Genomic DNA, 19,640 nt, shown 5'->3' on the forward strand with positions numbered 1-19,640 from the left:
AGGACTTAATCGCATACATGTATTTTATAACAAACTTTACTAAATGTCGATTGAAAACCGATATTCAGCTGATCGGGGTGAGGGCAGTTAATTACAAGTCCGCCTAAGCCTGAAGTACACGCGTAAATGTAGGTACATGTATATACTTTAGGAATTTTACTTATTCACGTTCCAGAACAAATGGTGCCATTCACCAATAAACTATTCTTTACCATTAAATACATGTAGCTGATAGGCTAACGGGACAGTGAATGAGGTTACACATGCGTCCAGTAGGGTAAAGGGCACAAAACACAAAACACAAACCAAATTAGATCAATGCCTTTTGCTTTTTGAAAGATAAACCGGCTACTAGAAAACAAAACAGGCCTCCCCCCCCCCCCCCCTTCCCCGGGCCATTTGATATAAATTTCTCTATTGATCCGAATAAAAATAATCTCTACGTACTTCTTTTGCAGGATACCTATCCTACTCAGGAGTCGCCTTACTCATTTCTATCAACCTCTTTACACCCGTCATCCATACATTACACTCCGCAGTCCGGTTTGTGACAAGATCAACTTGAATAGAGTGTGCGGTCGCATAATCTCGGCCAAATAGAGCTACATGAAATTAGTCATAATCAACGAAACCAACAGAAAGGCTTGAAAACAAACCTCTCGAGAGTGACAACATAGACTCCAAAGCTTCGGAGGAGAGCAACTCCTCATTGTTGATATGATCAAATAGGATATTCAAGCGTTTTTCAGTATCTTTGACTTGTTTGGCGAATGCTGGAGGTGCCCGTTGTTTTACTCTCTCCAAATCTATGGTCAAAAGCTCATAAATGGGTGCATATTGCGAGGGAATATGCGATCGGTCACCAGCAGCTACCATGGAGATTAATATGCCAGCGTAGAATTGAAAGGGTAGAACTTTGACTCACGGTATTTGGATGCCTGTGGCGCTGGCGTCTGGGGCTTTGGGGGTGGTGTCGGTTGTGCAGGAGGAGGCGGATGAGACTGCGGTGTAGGCTGAATATTTCCAAGGGGGCCATGCTGGCTTCCAGCAGAAGGTCCATATTGACCAGGTTGCTGACTACCAGGAGGGGGCCCATACATACTGGGAGGCTGTTGAGATGTGGGTGCGTATTGAGAAGACCCAGATGGCTGGGCGAAGCTGATCGGCGGAGGTGCGTACTGCGGTCCTGATGAAAGGCCGCCAACCCTGCTAAGAGCAGCCCCTTGAGGCGGGGGTGGAAGAGCTGCGTTTTGACGCCCTGGAGGGACCGACATTGGCGCTGCAGGAGTAGGGGCATATCTTCCGCTTGGAGGTGGCGGTGCGGAAGTGGTATATCCGGCATTCGGCGGGAAGCTTTGGTTCACTGGCGCGCCATACGGCCCAGACTGTTGTTGCTGCTGCAGAGCCGGCGATTGGGACCTAGAGTGCTGAGCAGGTGATGAGATACGTTGCGGAGGCAAAGCACCCCTTGGAGGAGGGGCTGTGGGCGCACGGGCTGGGAGTCCGCCGAAACTACCTGAGATAGGCGGTGAAGGTTGCGCACCAGGAACATTGGGGAAGGGAGACGTTAGTGGGCCTGGTGTTGTAGAGGCCGCACGACGAGGGGGGATCTTGACAACCTCAGGAGTATCATTCCAGTTACCTACATCTTTTGTAGCCCTCGATGGAGGGGGGATTGAAGAGGGGACAGGTCTCTGTGGGGGAGGCTGGAAAGTTTGGGGTTGGCCATATTGCTGGTACCCACCACTGCCACTGCCAGCGCCGTAAGGACCAGTAGTCTGGTTCATCTGAGTTGGCTGATATATATTGGGTTTATTGTAAGCTTGAGTCGTCGCCTGAGGGGAATAGTTTGGATTTGTAGGTGCCTGAGGGGTGTAATTTTGGGTAGTGGTCGATGTATTAGGGGTGTAGGGGTTGTATGGAGCCGTGCCGGCAGGAGTATAGATGTTTGGGGTCTGAGCGGGAGCTTGGGGCTGGTAAGCATTCGGCGCGGAAGTTTGCATTGGCTGCGTAGGTTGGTATGGAGATTTGGTCGTGGTACGCTGTTGGGCGAACGCACTAGTGATAGGCTGCTGTTGCGGCTTCCCTCCTGTGACTGGAAGAGTAGCAGTTACGCTTGGGATTTTTCCAGAAGCTTCCTTTACGCGGTTCCTTGCTACCGTGGCTGCAGGATATTCAATGGGAAGAAGGTCGAGATATCGAGCCGCAACCTCCAATTGCCCTTGAGAGGCAACGATATCTGCATACTCGCAATACTTCTCGTAAAGTGCTTGCAACTTCCAGTTTGCAGAGAGACCTTTTTCCTCATCCACAAACTTCACTGCTTCCCTGAAGACAGTGACCTTCTCGATGAAGCTTTGGAGAGAGCGGGCATGCACCGAAAACGTAGAATCTCCGTCGTTTTCCTGCAGACCAGACCTTTCATTTTCTTGATACTCTTCGATCCAGATGCCAACGACCTTCTCCAACTTTGAACCTGCCAGGTAGCAAAAGGCGGCGTGTTTTCTGGCCTCCTTGTCGCCCTGCCCTTGTCGTAACTCGTCTTCAAGGCGATCACCCAAAGCCTCACAGAGGTCTGCAAAATCCTTTTCCTCTGCAAAACTGCAAAGTGAAATCATAACTTCTTTCCAGTTGGCCAAATCCGCATTATGCACAACATCCCACAGATTTTTGCCAACAATAGATGCCAAAACCCGGAGATAGTTTGGTCCCTTAACCTTAAAGTATGCTGTCTTTACCTTCTCGATGCACTTCTCACCCCCACAAATAGCAAGCATGAAAGCGTCCGAGATACGGTTCTCTGCCAAGCAAATATCCACAGCTTTATCAAACTGTCCCAGGACAACTGCACGAGTGATCTTTTTGTCCGCTGCAGATTCTTCACCAGTAAAAATCTGGAAAGGATTGTTTGTCTTGGCATTGTGAGTTGATTGAATTGAAGAAAGATCGGCGAGAAAGTTTTCCGACTCAGCTCCAGTATCGGCAAAGAATGAAGACAGTCGCTTCTCGTCGGCTTCCACAGTCTCGGAGATCTCGTCATCCGCTTCTTCGCCATTAGTGTCTTTAGCTTCTGTCTCATTCTTCAATTCTGCTATCTCATCTTCGTTGAAGCCGAGATACTCAATCAACTTTTCCCTGGTATCCTCTTTGAAAAGCGTTCTTAGAACGTCCCAATCTGCCTTCTCTTGGTCCGTCTTGGCATTCTCTACTTTTTGGTCACATATTTTTTCAAGATTACCCTCCTTCAGCGCATTTTCAAAGCTTTCCGTTTCGGTATTGACACCAGAATCAACCGCAAACTTTGAAATCTTCACAATAGAGTGAGGCTTTTGTCCTGTTTGGGCTTCTGAAGTGCTGAAGCTAATCAGTTTACCACCAAATCCAAAGGAAGCACCCACGGGTACTCGAAGCCAATTGGGCGGTTGTTTGAGAGTAAATGATGATGTTTGAGCATTGCTTGCTCTGCTGAAGAAATCATCAGCATCTCCGGCGGAGCCTGGTACCTCCGGGGAAGCACTCGGGTTTGTGTTTTGAAGGGTTTGAATAACAATTTTCCCGTCATAAGAGGCAGTAGCAGAAAGCCCTGGATTCCGAGGATTCCATTGCGTCTTGAAGGTCCAGTTGGTAACAGTGGGGAATTCGCCAAGCATTTCTCCAGTCTGCGGGTTCCAGCAAATCGTTCTATTGTCTTTGCCGCAAGATAGGAGCAAGTCTGTATCTTGCTTACACCACGCAAGCGACAAAACACCAGCTTGGTGACCCGTAAGAGTCTAAATCACCTCATCAGCATTTGCATTATGAATCTCAAAGTTTTTCACAAACCCTTTCTGGGGCATTTGAATTCCTCAGGTCCCACAATTGAATAACAGGATTCGTATCGTCCAAAATAGCTGTCATCAACTTCGTTTGCGTCTCGGGATGCCATGCAACTGAGCTAACTGCTTTTCGGTTGAATTTGTTTAACGTGAGTGACTCTTTCTTCGTTTTTACATCCCACACAGTAAGGAATCCCCCGCCTCCTCCAGTAACGAGGATATGGGGAACCTTCTTGTTCCAATCCAAGCAATCAAAGTCATCTGCCCTAGCAGCCCTGTTGCCGAGCTGGAAAGGGTTCTCTGTGTTGTTGAGATCCCAGACAAAGAGCTATCGGGTTGCGTTAGTCTTACTCTGTAAGGGGATGGTCGGGAACGTATACCTCTCCCTTCGCGCCAGCGGTAGCGAGAAGCTCAGATTTGAAAGGGTTGAATTGAAGGGCCTTGATAGCCCCACTATGCTTGGTTGTTCGCGAGATTAGGGGATCACTAAACATCATTATTAGCGGGAAATCCTTCAGTGGGTAATCAGTTAGCATACTCGCTACGGCTTAGCAATGCATCAGCGCTCCACAAATCCAAAGATCCGTTTTCCAAAGCTCCAGCAATGATTCCTCTTGGCCTTTCAGTTGATACTCTTCCCCAGGCAATATCGTAGAACCTTGAATTCCCGGTTAGTCAAGTGTTCCCAGACAAATCCCATACCTGGGGATATCCTTAAAGATTTCGAAACAGATTCATACTTGCTATCGGTATTGATAGACGCTACCGGTGAAAGTTCACCCCCGCCCTGAGCATTCTCTAGATCAAGGTCCCACAGCTCCAAAACCGTATTGTCGGAAAAATCGGCGGAGACAGCTCCAGCCTGGGTACCGGTAGCAATGAAGGGTGCGGCCTCAGGGGACCATGCAAATGCGGCCGTCCTTTGGATATCTCGTATTCTGGCCATCTTTTCTTTTAGATGCGCTCCCTTTCTCGCTGTTTCGTGGATTCGTAGATTGAGCTTTCGGTGTTTCTATGGTATTTCCAGCGAGTAGTTTAATAGTATGACGTACAAAGGATTGTGTTGAGATTAACGAAAAGATATTGATAGAGTTGCGAAGAAGGAGTGCCTGGCGAAGTGCCAGAAGTGATGGTGGTGGGATGTCTAGGTGTTCTCTTTTTCGAGCAGCGACTCGCTGAGGACAGGTTGTGGGACACGAATGAGCTAAGACAAGGTTGCGCCACGCATTGACCGATGTGATGATGTGGCTAGTGTTACTATTTAGAGCACAACCAAGCAGTGGGGAGAGATAAGTGCAGAAGCTTATATTAAGAAATTAATCAAAGGATATATGTGCTCGATCAAATATAATCTATAACTACGCCGTTCTTATTCTATGCCACCACTCTCCTTAATAACTTCCCAAAAACGCCCCTCACCCTTTCTGGATTCTCTTTCAGGGTTGTATAAACCACCCCACTACTCAACGCAAAAATCAAGGTTTCTATCCAAAGATACTATATAACTTAAATTAGTGAAACGATATGACAAACGGAGGGCGTAACGCCTACTTCTCTATTATATTTGCGAGGGAACAAAGTCGCAAGAGCTTTGGGTGCCATAAAAAAGGCAATCTCTGTTCGACGGTGAACAGGCTCTATTAAGATGCTCCAGCCACATGCCAGACTTCCCACTCTCACACAGTAGTTATCAAGGTGTATCTGATCAATCCATGGGAGAACATAAGGCCCTAGTCTAGTCCGCGTTAGGCAAATCGCGTACCAAAAGCTCCCGACAAATGTTCCAAGAAACGCAGCTGATTTAGCGGAATCTGCAAGGGCCTTCAGCAATGCTTTGGTACTGGGATTTCGTATCCTGACAAGGAAATTTAACCCCAGGTACATCAAAAACCCTGCTTTCCATGCATTCCAAAATCTGTATATGGCATGAGCTTCACAGCTAGGTGAGTAACCCCCATGGACTATCTATAGTGACGCAGAATTCATTAAACTCCAGATTCTTGATGGATAAAGTGTGATTGAAGTGCTCCTTTTTGTCACCCAACTTACATCGCAAGGTATTGGTTTCGTCAAAGCAGGGTCTCCCCACACCTTGGGTAGCCCTAAATCCTCACACATCGATTGTAGCAATGGTGCTTGTCCTGTGTCTTTGCCATATACAAAGACTCCAGCCCTTATACGGCGTAATGTTTCCAACAGACGACTATCTGCATCTACTATATCGGTAATCCATTTGTTATAGGACCTTCAACGGCAAATAGATACGTTAGCTTAAGGTGCTTCTTACTCTGACCGTTCACCAAAAACTACATGTACATATAGTAACCCAAAATGAATTAAGAATTCAACTTACACGGGAAGCCTATCTGGAAGATAGAACCATGAAAACGTGATGGCTGCAGCACTCGCAGCAAATACCACTGCATCTGCAGCGTTTCCTATTTTTGTTTCAAAATTTGTAAATTTTCCAGAGCTAGCTCTGCGAGCCTTTCTCCTAGCCCATAGCTCTCCGACTATTACATCAAGGGCTTTAGAGACAGCAAAAAAAGTAAGGTCTAATGTCCTTCCTGCATCATGTGATTTTTTGCAAGTGTTCAACAGCTGTATAGCCCCAGCAGCTGATGTAGAGGACGCTAAAAAGGTTGCAATTCTGCTCCTGTGGTAATTGACGTATCGTCCTACACCCGACGATTCGGGGATGTGCCCTAATAATTTGTCAAAAAGTGGTTGCAAAACGTGCCATCCGCCGATTGTGACACCACAGAACGCAGGAAATCGATGAAGTTCGAGAGATTTCTTGAAAATGTCTAGAACCTATAATCCTTATAATAAAATCGTGATTAGAGTGATTGTTATTCCGCAACCGCTTCATGTTCCGTAGCTCTGTGATACGAAATAGGGTAAAGGGTATTTTTACTGACTGCGGGCACAAGGGCACGGCTCTGTTTGTTGCTGCGTCTCCTCCTTGCCTTTGATAGCAGAAGACTAAAAAGTCGAGGACTCAGATAGGACAGAAACCCAAGCCCATATGCTCGTAGAAAACTAGTATGTCAGAAAGCCGGTAGGGTCACGTCAGTAACATAATTCATATTATAGCGATACGTATACAGAAAGGAGTAAGGATATCAACTAACGGGCGAAGAAAACTATGATTGAAATGCCTCAATTCCTGTTTGCGTACGAGCGTACCCATTGTTGTTGTGAATAGCTTGTAATTCTTTAAGAGAACATTTGTTATTCTGAGTTTTTTTTTTTTTTTTTTGGTTGCCTAGCTACTCAATCGCCGCGGTAGCTTGTGATACTGATATTGATAGGTGGAGGACCCTCAAACTCGGTATGCAATGACTAACGATAAAGCGCCCAATGACTATTGAGCACTGCTAAAGCTGGAGCAGATGGCTTCATGCGGGCTTGAAAGAAACAGGAGTAAGAAAGGTTCTCGAGAAAGAAGGGGAAGCAAGCTTGGTGTGCTGTGTAGATCGAGTAGGTAAGATAACTAGCGCCTGTATTGCATGGCAAAACAGGGGTTCGTCGAAATAGGGTTATCCAATCACTTCCATCAAATCAAACCGTACGCGTTACTGATCCTTTGGTACGATGTCAGCCGTTCAATGAGCACTTTATTTATGAATTAAAACATTGAAATTAAAACCAATTCATCATGATCGTATGCTTGAAAGTTTTCATTCGGTGATTCAGCTACTCATAGCTGTAGGCGAAGAAGATGATCAAGAGGTAGGGCGGAGAAGAATTAAAGTCATGTACTCTAGGTACTTGTACTTTAGCTTTACACCCACATGATAAAAACAACCAAATGGTTAACAAATAAGGAAATTATCTAGCCGCTTTTTTAATTTCATAAAGAAAAACGCGAATGACTAATTTCATAATTCGGATTAGACAGTTACCCGGCTATACTCCATTGACCCAGAAAGTCTCCACATCACGTGTTTGAATACTGCTTGAAGATGCGCTAGGGTTGTAGATATGATCTGAACCTTATCTACATGTACTAATGAAAAAACTCCTTGGGTCCTCACTTGAGGAGGTGACTACTGGATGATGCTGTGTGATCCTTCATGATCAACTATATATGTACATACTAAGTAATCAATCAATCAGCCCCTCATCGTTCACACTATGCATAATTCCAAGTTAATGCTGAGTGATAGGTACATACATGTTCATGTACTCTATGGTCTTCCTCCTTCTTGTCCTATCATTTTTTAGCTACAGTAGGATGTAGTAGTAGTAGTAGTAGTAGTACTAGTAGTTACTAGCAGTAGTAGTACTAGTACTGTAAGTAATCCAGGCTTTTTAGCACTGCGAGTACCACATTTATCAACCGGGTACTGCATGTAATATCTTCCCATGGGAGAAATTCAACGACGCACTACATAGTGCTAGGTAAGTCTGAACTACATTTATGCACATATGGAAGGTAGTAGCTATAGGTTACAAAGAAGTGCGTCGAGATGAGCATAAGGTAGATTATACCACCTGCATGAGAATTAGTCGTGGAGATATATAGTTGCAAATATCATGTATCTATTTGCCGGTAACTGGTAAAAACTGCACACAATATCGTGCTCTACCACCTACACGGGGGTATGTACCTACATATGCTACTCTCCTGCCTGTGGCAGGAACCCGAGGAACGAATCCAGGAAGTGATAATACGTGGGTCGTTACACAACACACGTGAAGGTCCGTAATTCAGACAAGGATGAGCACCTGCCAGAGCCAGCCCTGGGCAACACCAAAACGGCGAACTCCACTCCAAACAGAAACGGTGCTTTGTCCTCTGACCCCCCGTTTCTCAACCCCTCTACTGTCAGACTCAGGAACACATTTCCATGTAAACAACGAAACCAGATGGATGAATAGTTGACCCTAAATGAAATGAAGAGCAGAAAATTTTGAGCCACAAAATCTAGGTCATATGTAAGATGTAGATACGTCTAGGACAGGCACATAAGACAAATAAGAGACCCAGACTCGACGGTCTCCATCAATCAGATTGATTCAACGGACTTTATCCATCAGCAGACCATCCAGCCACTCATCAATCATAAACATTACTGCAGCTATCCATCTGTCCGGGTCTTTGACTTGTCATTTCTACAGATGCAGTTCCACCTCTAAAGCACGACGGACGTCATTGTTCACGAGATCAACAGCAAGGACTCAGTAAGTAGGTACATATATACAGAGAGAAATAAAAAGGAACTCGAGAGAGAGAGAAACAGTGGAAGCGATTAAACGGACTGCCTCTTGTTTGAGCTTCTGTCAATTTGGCGAGACCAAGATCCTACCTAGTGTCGAGACGTGATTAGGTGGTGAATGAGCAACAATATCTAACTCGCATCGCGCAAGCCGGCGGCCGAGAGCGTACTTCATACCCCATAGCAACCGCCATTCACATCGCGGGCAAAGCTCAACTTAAATTCCCATATCTCTGAAGTTCTTACTCTAGAATAGCGTGTGGCTGTCTCAACTCCGCAGCACACACTCACGCTCACGCACGCACACTCACACCGATCCGCCCCACCCTTTCTCCCCACATTGTGGAGAAAAGGAGGATATCTCCCATATTATTGCCTGCTAGTACACCAACGCGCTTGCCTCATCTCCGTTTACTCTCTCCACCTACAAATCCTCCCAAATGCTCAACACTCCGCAACACAATCACGACCCAGTAAAGCTCAAAAGCAAGTATTACGACACCATGACTTCTTCTTCTCACCACCAACCATACAGCAACAGCGATTTCTGTAAGTACTACCGTGTCGTTTTCTTCAAATATTTAGCCGTAACACTTGTGCTGACGTTGCTTCCCCAGATGGATTTGCTGCAGCGTTCAGTGTGTCATCCTCCCCTCCCGCCCCGGTTGGACAGCCGCTGCTGGACACGCAAGAGAAGTCGGAATTTGACAACTGGATCGACGGCTTCAATACCAATACCTCTTCTGTAGATCCTTCACATATATACTCGGGGGAGATTTCCGCCGAAACTTCGTACTGGCCTGACATACCCCCGAGCAACTACCAAGCATCGGACCTGTCTTCCCATCATGGGTATATGAATACCAACATCGACGGGTATCTTGGGAGCAATTCCGTGTCTTCTGCGCCATCGATGGCTCCACCCCAGGTCGACATCAACCCGTTCAGTAACAACCATGATATTCATCAACGGCAGCATGAACATTCGCCGTCGCAGCTAAACAACCACAGCCTCCTTAACTTTGGCACCGACACAAACTTCGCGCCTACAGGCTACCATCCGCCCCCACCTGCTGTACAACTTGACAAAGATATAGAAATCCGCTCCAAAATCTACACCGCTTTCCCCAAAAACGATTCGGCGGTGACTACTGCCGTAAATTCCCCGGCTGAAGTCAAATATGAGCGAAATGGGGAGGATACCGAGGAGGAAGATGAAAATGGGCCTTATTATCGCGATGATGACAACAATAGTACATCGCCCTCTATCATGAGTGCCGGTGGCACCATGAAACGGCGCGTGAATGGCATGGACGATTATATGTCTTCAAAGTCCCGCAAGGCGCGACCTCGAAAATCCGACGCCGCTGCAAGGGCAGCTAAGAAGAAGACTGCAGGAGCCAAAAGGGATAATTTGACGGAAGCGCAAAAGAGAGAAAACCACATTCACAGCGAGCAAAAACGAAGAAATCTTATTCGTCAAGGGTTTGAAGAGCTGTGTTCCATGGTGCCGGAGCTGAACACTGGAGGATATAGCAAAAGCGCCGTTCTTATACACGCCGCAAATTACTTGGAAGAACTCAAAAAGGGGAATGAGCGGCTGAGAAATTACTTGCACCACCTGCAGAAAATGGAAGGGAGAGCATACTGAATTCTCGACAAATTTTTTTTCTTTCTATTTTTATCTTTTGGTTAGCTGGGGAGTATATCTTGCGGTTGAATTTAGGAAGGGGATAGTAGAGGGTGGCAAAAATTCTTTATGGGAGGCCGGAGTTAATGGTTACGGATGTTCTTTTCTTTTGTTATGGGCCGGACACCTTATGGGTAACACCTGTATCCGCATCGGGGAGTGGAATCTTAACATTTTCTGGAGTTCTTTTTTTTATTATTCGGTATTATGTTTTATTCCCTTTTTTTCGTGTACCCTTTTTGTTCCTCTCATCCCCTAGCATTTCATCATACGATCCCCACACAAGATGCCATTTTCTCTCTTATTTCAGACCTCTGTTGCAATAATTTGTGCTACGATAAATACGTATGTTGATGTTCTCAATTGTCAAGGTTAATGAATACATGTATTCACCCGCACTCTGCAATCTGAAAAGTGCGAAATGAATAAATACCAAGCTTCCCCCGCATGTTTCATAATTTACGCCATCATGTCATGATCATCAACATCTTCTAGATCTCTTTTAAGTGGGGTAGCTGGCGCATTTGTCTCATCCGGAGCTAAGCATACCTACATAAGGTATAAAGCTTGGGCTGCGTGCCCAATGCTCCCGTGACGATCTTTAACTGCCCCACTTCAACTGTTTCCAGGTGCTACTGGTATCACATCTCGATGATCATAGGTGTACCCTAGCATTGTAAAGCTTGAACCCCTGCAATCGGTATACGAGAACAAAGTAAAGAATTCATATGTAGTGAGCGAGTGGTAGAGCGACCTACTAGCTATCAATTCATAATCCTTCAGCCCTACAGGCCTATGCGCGGCAGTTAGAAGAAGAGACGGGAATTTCGGCTAAACCACTTCAATCCTAATACACCTTACTCTAATCTAGGCTCTTTCGCTTATCTTGTGGGAAACTCTTTCAACGCCCCCACACGCACCTGATCTCTGGACGATCACGGTTGCATTATCAGCTCTAGATCTGTACATAGCTACATGCATTCTGTAACTACATGTAGGTAAAGTACATACCTCCATAAAACGAAGACAATCCCGCAACAAAAAATAATAAAATGAAGCGAAGATAAATCAGTATTAAATAAAAACTCTCACCATATGAGGCACGTAAGTAAGGGTCAAACATGAAAATAATCACAAAACAATGGTATCATCCGGCGATGTCCTGTGGAACTAGAGAGGCACTGAATCAACAACTTCACCACACTCAGCGGAATCAAATGTACTTTTGTGGCGAGCCGGCTCTGGCTGTGGGCTAAGGGGCCGTTTTTTACTTTCGTAACTGTTCTTTATCATATCATGACATGTCAGTAAGAATTGTTACAACGAGAAAACAGAGGATTACAAACATAGGTGAAAATAGTATTTCGCTCACTAAATGAGATCTTCTTCACAAGCTTCGTTGACTGTTCTGCGGCTTTGGGGATGGCGGATGAACCCAGTGTCAGATTATCTGGGATCTGAGGCAAAATCTCCATAAGATGCCTTTCGGTGATGTTAAAGCTGAGGACGTGATCCGAATTTAATGGACTTGAATTAAACACCGTGTTTCTAAAGGTCTGCAGATCATCCTCGGTGGAAAGTTTCGAGACTATAGGATTGCAGAAATACGGGTAGACTGCACGCCTTTGTTTACCAAGGCAGCAGGTATAGGATAGAAGTCTGTGACGGGGGAGTCTGTGTTGTATTTTAGACAAAATGTGCGAGCCTGTTTCAATGTCCTCCCAGTCATTTTCAGATGGAGAACTAGCGCTCGATTCTAGGTGGCCTTTGTTGGATCCAGTATCCATGTTGTTGTTTGGAGTAATTGGTATTGAGTATTCAGGTAAATGTGAAAGGAGGTAAAAGACGCGAATTGATTAAGCGACAAACGCCAGTCGAGCTCTACAATCGGAAATCTTGTGTGACCGTACTTCAGCCATTTTGATTCATGTTAGAATCCTATTATTGCGCACTACGGCATCGTTTAGCTACATGTAACTAGCTTAATTCGCTCGGGTTTAGACTAATAGTTAAGCGTGCACTTACTTGTATAAGAAGATGGAATTCTTGGACGTGCTTCAAGCCGGAGCTCAAAGCATACATGTAGTTAGGAGTACATATATACATGTATATACGTATATCATATTAGGTTGCCTTAAGTTAGTACTTTACGGATATAGGTTACTACATGTACATGTATTGTAGGCATATCTAGTAGCGGATGGGTACGATACTATGTATACATGTATACGCATGCATGTAGTTTGAGGTCACCAAATTTGTCGATCGCGAATGAATCATAAATTATAAACTAATACAATTAAGCTACATGTACTCTTGTTGATGAGTATCACGGGATGGGCAAGGCACCGCAAACCGCCCCACACCTGTTGAGCCCAAGATACACTCCTCGCCAGTGGTAGATTAGTGATCAAATCTATCGAAGGTACTATATGCGTGCATCAAAATTATTGCAACTCAAGGAATTCCTAAGTCCGAGTCGAGTGAGCGCTAGTGATTTCTAGCGGGATTGCTCTACAAAGCCGGGTAACGCTGGCCGTTACAGCCGCGTAGACTCAAGGTACACCTTGTCCAACACCACGTTTCCTTTGGGGGTCTTATTTGAACTCAAAGGGCGGAAGACGAGAACACGAATCTTAACAAACCAAAATCACAACCTCACTTCTCAACTCATAATGCGCTCAATAATTTCTGCTGATATGTCTCTTAAGACATTTTTCGTCCTATCGCTTTCAACATTGGCCGCTGCTACTGGAACATGGACATTTGAGGATGGTAAAGCTACCATTTCCGGTAAAGGTGTCGCTGAAGGGTCCCGAAGGTAAATATTTTTCGATTTCTTTTTTGAAAAACTCTTAGCGTCACATTATTTCCCTTCTCCGAAGCTTTCCAATTCCCCAAGTTTTGCAATTGTGTTCTTATTCCTATTCACAATTGCGGCAAGCTGATGACAACTATAGCTTCTCCGCGACGAAACCAATCGTAGAATCGCTCACCCTAGCACCGCGAGAAACTCTTAAGCTCACCTTTTCACTAAAAGAGGACAGCAAGGCTGCTCGCCCTCACCAAGCCTTTCTTCTCGTTTCGGAAGAGGCCAGTGGCCTCGAGACATTTTACCCATTGACTATCAAAGGGGAATCTGGTAAAGCTAAAGTCGAGTTGGTACGAGTAATCCTCCCTTTATAAAAATTTATGCTTTTGCTGACTCTATATCTCATAAACTAGACGCACAAGGATCTTCCTGCGCACCTTCTCGCTTCGCCTAAGCTTTCACTCTCGATTGCATTGGGCTCCTTCGGTTCTACACCAGGATCTATCCTACCTATCGGAAATCTTATACCTGCTCTTGATGCAGCAGCTCTTGGCCTTCTCGAAAAACAGAAGTTGAAAGATCTTGGGGAGGGCGCCATCGTTTACAAGGCTAAGAAGGAGATCAGCCACATCTTCAGAGCAGATCCCCAAAATCCTCCAAAGATCATTACTTTGGTTTTCTTAGCAAGTGTTATCGCCTCGCTTGTTGGACTTTTTGTAGTAGTAGGTTATTCAATGGTTTCAAGAAGAAATTCACTAGAAAGCTGACATCCATCATTAGTGGTTTCCAATTCTCGGCGCAAACTTTTCGCACCTCCCGAAAGCTCTTGGGGCAGCACCAGTCTCCCACCCGTTGTTCTTTGCATCTTTGGTGACTCTTGAAGGAATATTTTTTCTGTACTACACTCAGTGGAACCTCTTTCAGACTCTTGGGGCGTCACTCATTGTCGCGCCGATTGCATTGTTCAGCGGGAGCAGGGCATTGAGGGAGGTTAGAGCTCGAAGGGAGAGGGGCCAGCGCTAAAATAGGGATATGGATATGGGATGGGGGGGTTGAAGCTCTAGCAAGGCGGATAACCGAGATTTTCATTTTACACCTGTAGACTAAGGCAGCTTATTATGTCATGTATTCTACCATCAAAGAGTAAAAGGCAGGGGCGAGTTTATCACAAGGAGAATTTTTAGTAGGGCGTGGGACTAACGAAATGTTTTTGAATTAACACCACTTTGGAGCGTGAACCCTGTCAGACTTAAAAACCAGTCGCCTGGAAAGGCCTATTGTAAAATCGGAAAACCGCATAATTCAAGGAGATCTTATAGAAGGTTACAACTCCCATACAAATGTAGAATTGACAGCACATGGTATATACATGTATCTTCTATCACCATCTCCTAAGTTCTTTCTTCCCCGGAATAGCACCCGAGCTGACAAAAGAAAAAATAAAAAGCATTCAAACGCTTACTGCATCAATATATATACCTTTGATTATTGTCGTTTGTTTAAAATGCAGTACCTTACATTTAGCACCGTTGCCAGGCGACAGTTGTTACTACATGTAGGAGCTCGAGTAGTAGAGTAGATAGAACTTGGAGTGCCACCTTTCCCTTCTCGTAACATATATGTTGCGACATGAACCCTCACTCGCATAAAATGTTCAACCAATTATTACCCATAACTTAATAATAGCGATGATAGTTTAATCGCTCTTCAGTTATTCGCGTGACTCTAGCCTGATATAGAAGACGTCATGACAAACCGTTTAAACACGGCTAGTGGGAAATCGCGAGGAATTATAAATTCCTAAATTCTTGTAGTTTTGGCATTATAACTTCTGAATCCGGTCGAATAGCACGATTTGGATCATGCCTGATTGTCTGAGGGATACATTGTGGTAATCAAAGTGCAGTTGAGGTGAATTGAGACTTTTAGTTTCACCTTTGCAGGTTTTTCGGCTAATCAGAAAATCCACCTGTGTTGATGTTTACAAAATAGGTTCGGGTGCTTCTTTAGTTCCTCTCCTGTTCCCGAATTACTCTATCCTCGCTTTGGTGAAAACTTTGCCTTCTTTGTCAAATCTTAACTCGACTCGAAAATCTCAACTGCACTTTGATTACCACTATTTGGCGGTAGAGCACTCTACCTAGTTTGTTCTTTCAGCGCCAAGCCATTCGCCCCATCCAAGTCCATTGCCAAGCGAAATCTGGTGGATGATGAGCGAGTCACTGCTTGTGATGGAGTTTGGAAGCTCGAAATAGGCCAACTTGAAATGACCCGAAGATATGACACAAGGGATGTAGTATAGTCTACATGTAGTCTATCTATATGGACTTAACAGCCCTAATGACATTATCTGGGCTCGCCTCAAGTGTACTCGTGGATCGCACTGGACAAACTGCTTAGTAAAACAGTTTAAACTTGACTATTCAAAGGTTGATTTTTTTATATTATTTCAGTCCCTAATGTCCCCATCATCCATCGCCTTCCTTTCCAAGTAGGCAAAGGTAAAGAGTATAACTACAACAATCGAAAGCAGCAGAAACATAAAGTTACTAGTACAAAATGGGATGAACAATCTCCATGAATTCCATTTCGTTTTTTACACCACAGCCATCTCCCTACAAGCAAAGGGAGAAACGGAAAACACACACATAGGATGATAAGAACCGGGGGGGGGGGGGGAGGGGTGAACCTAGTTAATCCCTTTTTGAAAGAAAAAAATATGACTAAACAGAAGGACAGAGCATGAAAATATTCCGAATAAAAGTAACGTATATTTTACTCAGAAGTGCGAAGGATTACGTTTAAGTTGGACTATTTTACTGATACCTAATGGGGGTGGGTTGCTAAGCCCCAGTCCAACGGTCAACAAAATCCCAATCTCCATAAAGCGTCCGCTTCTATGTCTCCAAGGATGTTTGAACTCACCTGACTGCTGGCTGGAACTGGCTGTTCACCCTGTTGCTGGAAATATTTCGTGTAAGGATTTTCTCCCCTGACAATAGCAGCTTCGTCAATCTCCACACCGGGATGGCCGTTCTCCATCATGAGACGTCTATCAGTTGTGGACTCTTTTCCATCTTCAGCTAGCTTGGCTTTGTTGACAGATTGCACGGAGAATGGTCTTATTAGATGGTTGGAAGTTAGCTAAAGGCCTTAAGGTTTATGAGGGGTGGGAGCGGTGGAACTGGTGGGCATACTAATAAAGTATTATGGGGTAAATAGGTAAGTTGAAGGAGGTTTTTGGAAATTGACACAAGAAAGGGGACAGAGGGGAAAATTAGGGGTCGTAGGTTCAAATAGGTTACAAGCCTAAGGATTGGGGGGGGGGGGGGGCTGGATAAGAGACTTGGCCTTTGCTGATTTATTTTGACGTGTTCAAGGGGCCGTCGCAACGGGCTGCGGTGACAAAACCTGGAATGTGAGGGGGGGGGGGGGGAGGAAATACTAGGGGGGTGATAGAGAAATTGGTACTTGCCCATTGACCTCACGATCCAGCAACAGATACTCCTTTGCAGAGTCCTTTCCACCACGCTCAAGAAGATAGACCATGTAAAAATGAGTCAAATCGCGAATAGTCATTGGTGGGAGATGACTCTTCTTGCGAATGTCATCAACAACCTGTCGGATCCTAGCGGCATTCTCTGTCTCTATCTCTGCATTGGTTGGCTGTTCCATCTCAAACTGCAGGTAATTGATCCAGAAGTATCGGCTATCGAGGTACCAGTGATGGTTTTTCTGGTACACTTGACGAGCTTCCTCAACGTTTCCTTTGACCTTCCACAAAAGGCGGGCCCATTCGGCGGTAAGAGCACCCTTAGCATAGATATCACACTTGTCGCTCTCAATTTGAGCCCGGTAGATGGCAATTGCAGCATCCAGGCCGCCTTGTCTTCGCTCAAGATTGGCCCAGGAAACGATAGTTTCAATGTGGCCGGGAACTGACGTTAATATTAGTAAGGGCGATCATAGAGTATATACGCAAAACTTACGTTGTTCGAGGACAGCTTCATGAATAGCCCTTGACATGTCAACCCTTCCTTGGGCCTCTTCGAAATGGGCGTACTGGAGACGAATGCCAGTTCGGCTACTAGGCATTAGCACATGGCGAACACCCATCAGAGGAATGTGTATACTTACGTGATGGGAACAAATGTCATACTAGCCCTCTGGTAGATATTCCGGACTTCCTCTTCCTTCCCTTCTTGGGCAGACATCCACCTAGCGTACCGGTACCAAAATTCATCATAGAAAGCACAGGTCACCAGGCAACGTTCATACAAGAACTGGATCCTAGTGAAATCGCCCTCAACTTCTTCAAAATCGAGATATTTTCTCCAGTTGACAAGTTGAGGTTCATCCAGTTCATTGACATGGAAGTATGGACGTTTGATCTCTGATTCGTATGTCCACCTTTTGGTTGTCTCTGTTTGAGTTCTTGAGAAAATTTCCAGATGGAAGTTGTCGATTCTAACCCTGATTTCCCTTTCGATTTCCAGTTCCCCCCTCTCAATTTTCATCTGCTGTTGTCCAGCCTGAACAGCTGCCGGAGGTTCCGCGATGACTTCCTGTCTGAACTGAGCCAAAGTATCCGAGGGAAGAAGCTCCTCCAAAGGACGGCTTTGTGCGAGTTGCCTGAAACGTTCGAAGTAACGTGCATATTGATGCATGGGGATGTGAATCACACGATCTAGGATAGCAACGATTTTGTCTTCGCACTCAAGGCGCTCCTCAAATTCAATATATTTGTCCCAGAAAGGATGGGCTAAGAAGTCTAGACCAACGCTATTTGCACCACGTTCAAAAAGTCTGCGATAGAAACGTTAGCTATGGATTGATGGAGACAAGGGAGAGGAGGTAGTGAAGGAACAAGGACAGGATGAGCAAATACGGCAAAATATCAGTAGTTCTTTGATGTCCATCTCTTTATTCTAACCATCGAGACGCAAAATGCAAACATGAAGGAAGGAACGCGATTGTCTGGGAATTTATGTGTGAGATCTCAAGTCAAGAGAAGGCGGCTAGTTTTGCAACAGCTCACCGATAGGCCCTCAATATGTGCATGCAGCTCGAATCGGCTGGCATCTGAGGTTAAGGCAGGAGGGGCGAGGGGAAGGATAAATAAAAGGGAAACAGCAAATCCTGGTCATGCTCTTTGCGGAACATAATAATCCTAACTTACTCTCTGATGACATCCGGATCGTGGCTAGTTTCGACCTTAAAACCGCAGTAATTCGTCCAAAGATCAACTGAGTTGGTAATGCTAGCGACGCCTCTTTCGTAGACCTGCAATAATAAAAATCAGCAAATCTTGATTAACAAGTATACGCCGTACCACGGGTACGTACCATCTCAGCAGCCTCAGTCCCAGCGATGGTAAACTCCAAATCTGCATACTTTTTCCAGTATCCAAAAAGCAGTGGGAACCTCGCTAGGAACCGATCGAATACGCTTCTCGTCGCAGAAATCGCTTGTGGTGAACTGTTTCTGTTCAGACCACCCTCCAGATGTTCAGCCGCGCGCACAAGCTTTTCCCAGGCATCAAAATCGTCTGGATCCTCCATAGCAGCGCGGTTTGCCTTCTCATATTCGGCAAATTCAGGCTTCATATCGTCGCCACCGGTCGCTGAAGCCATGTAGTCAGACATATTATCCCAATGATGATGTATCTCGTATTATTGTAGGTCGATTCAATAGAATGATGACACTCAGTGCGCCTTGGAAGCGATAGGCAAATAAGTAGTTAGGTATCGCTGAGGATGATCTTATGTCGTGAGAAATTCGTGGAAGGATAGTCGTGAGAGAGTACTTTGGTCCAACAAGGCTGACGATTAGTTGACGACAGAGGGAGGTAGAGATGTTGTTGTATCTCCAAAGCGATGCGCAGCGATGGGCGAGGGTAGGTTGACGCGAAAAGAAGGGGCTGGCCTATCCAGTGGCCGAAGTAATTTTGAAGCGCGCTGGATATAGGGCTCAGGGTCTAAGTTGAGCTGGTTGGCTACACCTAATATCTTGGCACTATCTTGAGAATGATCAACTTGCGGGTGCAGTAGGCTGGGCCATTGTTCCCAAACTCAAACCAAAAGTCGAGTTTATCACTC

The 19,640-nt window shown here is 45.3% G+C and overlaps 6 protein-coding genes across 6 annotated transcripts; 2 read left to right on the forward strand and 4 right to left on the reverse strand.

Annotated features, from left to right (window-relative positions):
* Positions 1–468: 468 nt before the first annotated feature.
* LAJ45_01702 (uncharacterized protein) lies at positions 469–4,761 on the reverse strand (the record flags this gene model as incomplete). Its single annotated transcript, XM_046111295.1, has 7 exons — positions 469–602; positions 657–869; positions 926–3,770; positions 3,823–4,143; positions 4,196–4,301; positions 4,354–4,473; positions 4,556–4,761. The coding sequence occupies 7 exons, from the start codon at positions 4,759–4,761 to the stop codon at positions 469–471; spliced, it is 3,945 nt and encodes a 1,314-aa protein (XP_045975239.1).
* Positions 4,762–5,189: 428 nt separating this feature from the next.
* Positions 5,190–7,008, reverse strand: LAJ45_01703 (uncharacterized protein; the record flags this gene model as incomplete). Its single annotated transcript, XM_046111296.1, has 6 exons — positions 5,190–5,312; positions 5,367–5,780; positions 5,865–6,060; positions 6,169–6,629; positions 6,737–6,857; positions 6,950–7,008. The coding sequence occupies 6 exons, from the start codon at positions 7,006–7,008 to the stop codon at positions 5,190–5,192; spliced, it is 1,374 nt and encodes a 457-aa protein (XP_045975240.1).
* A 2,472-nt stretch (positions 7,009–9,480) lies between these two features.
* Positions 9,481–10,691, forward strand: LAJ45_01704 (uncharacterized protein; the record flags this gene model as incomplete). The annotated part of the gene is made up of 2 exons (XM_046111297.1): positions 9,481–9,589; positions 9,658–10,691. 2 exons carry the CDS (start codon positions 9,481–9,483, stop codon positions 10,689–10,691), a joined length of 1,143 nt encoding a protein of 380 aa, XP_045975241.1.
* A 1,209-nt stretch (positions 10,692–11,900) lies between these two features.
* Positions 11,901–12,517, reverse strand: LAJ45_01705 (uncharacterized protein; the record flags this gene model as incomplete). The annotated part of the gene is made up of 2 exons (XM_046111298.1): positions 11,901–12,014; positions 12,077–12,517. The coding sequence occupies 2 exons, from the start codon at positions 12,515–12,517 to the stop codon at positions 11,901–11,903; spliced, it is 555 nt and encodes a 184-aa protein (XP_045975242.1).
* An 888-nt stretch (positions 12,518–13,405) lies between these two features.
* On the forward strand, positions 13,406–14,565 carry LAJ45_01706 (uncharacterized protein; the record flags this gene model as incomplete). The annotated part of the gene is made up of 4 exons (XM_046111299.1): positions 13,406–13,551; positions 13,691–13,892; positions 13,956–14,264; positions 14,323–14,565. The coding sequence occupies 4 exons, from the start codon at positions 13,406–13,408 to the stop codon at positions 14,563–14,565; spliced, it is 900 nt and encodes a 299-aa protein (XP_045975243.1).
* A 1,788-nt stretch (positions 14,566–16,353) lies between these two features.
* On the reverse strand, positions 16,354–19,187 carry LAJ45_01707 (uncharacterized protein; the record flags this gene model as incomplete). Its single annotated transcript, XM_046111300.1, has 7 exons — positions 16,354–16,368; positions 16,468–16,663; positions 17,018–17,480; positions 17,532–17,626; positions 17,680–18,348; positions 18,722–18,825; positions 18,888–19,187. The coding sequence occupies 7 exons, from the start codon at positions 19,185–19,187 to the stop codon at positions 16,354–16,356; spliced, it is 1,842 nt and encodes a 613-aa protein (XP_045975244.1).
* Between the last annotated feature and the right edge of the window lie 453 nt (positions 19,188–19,640).

This window comes from Morchella importuna, assembly GCF_003444635.1.
Source record: "Morchella importuna strain M04M26 chromosome Unknown Morimp01GS003, whole genome shotgun sequence".
Classification (NCBI taxonomy): domain Eukaryota; kingdom Fungi; phylum Ascomycota; class Pezizomycetes; order Pezizales; family Morchellaceae; genus Morchella; species Morchella importuna.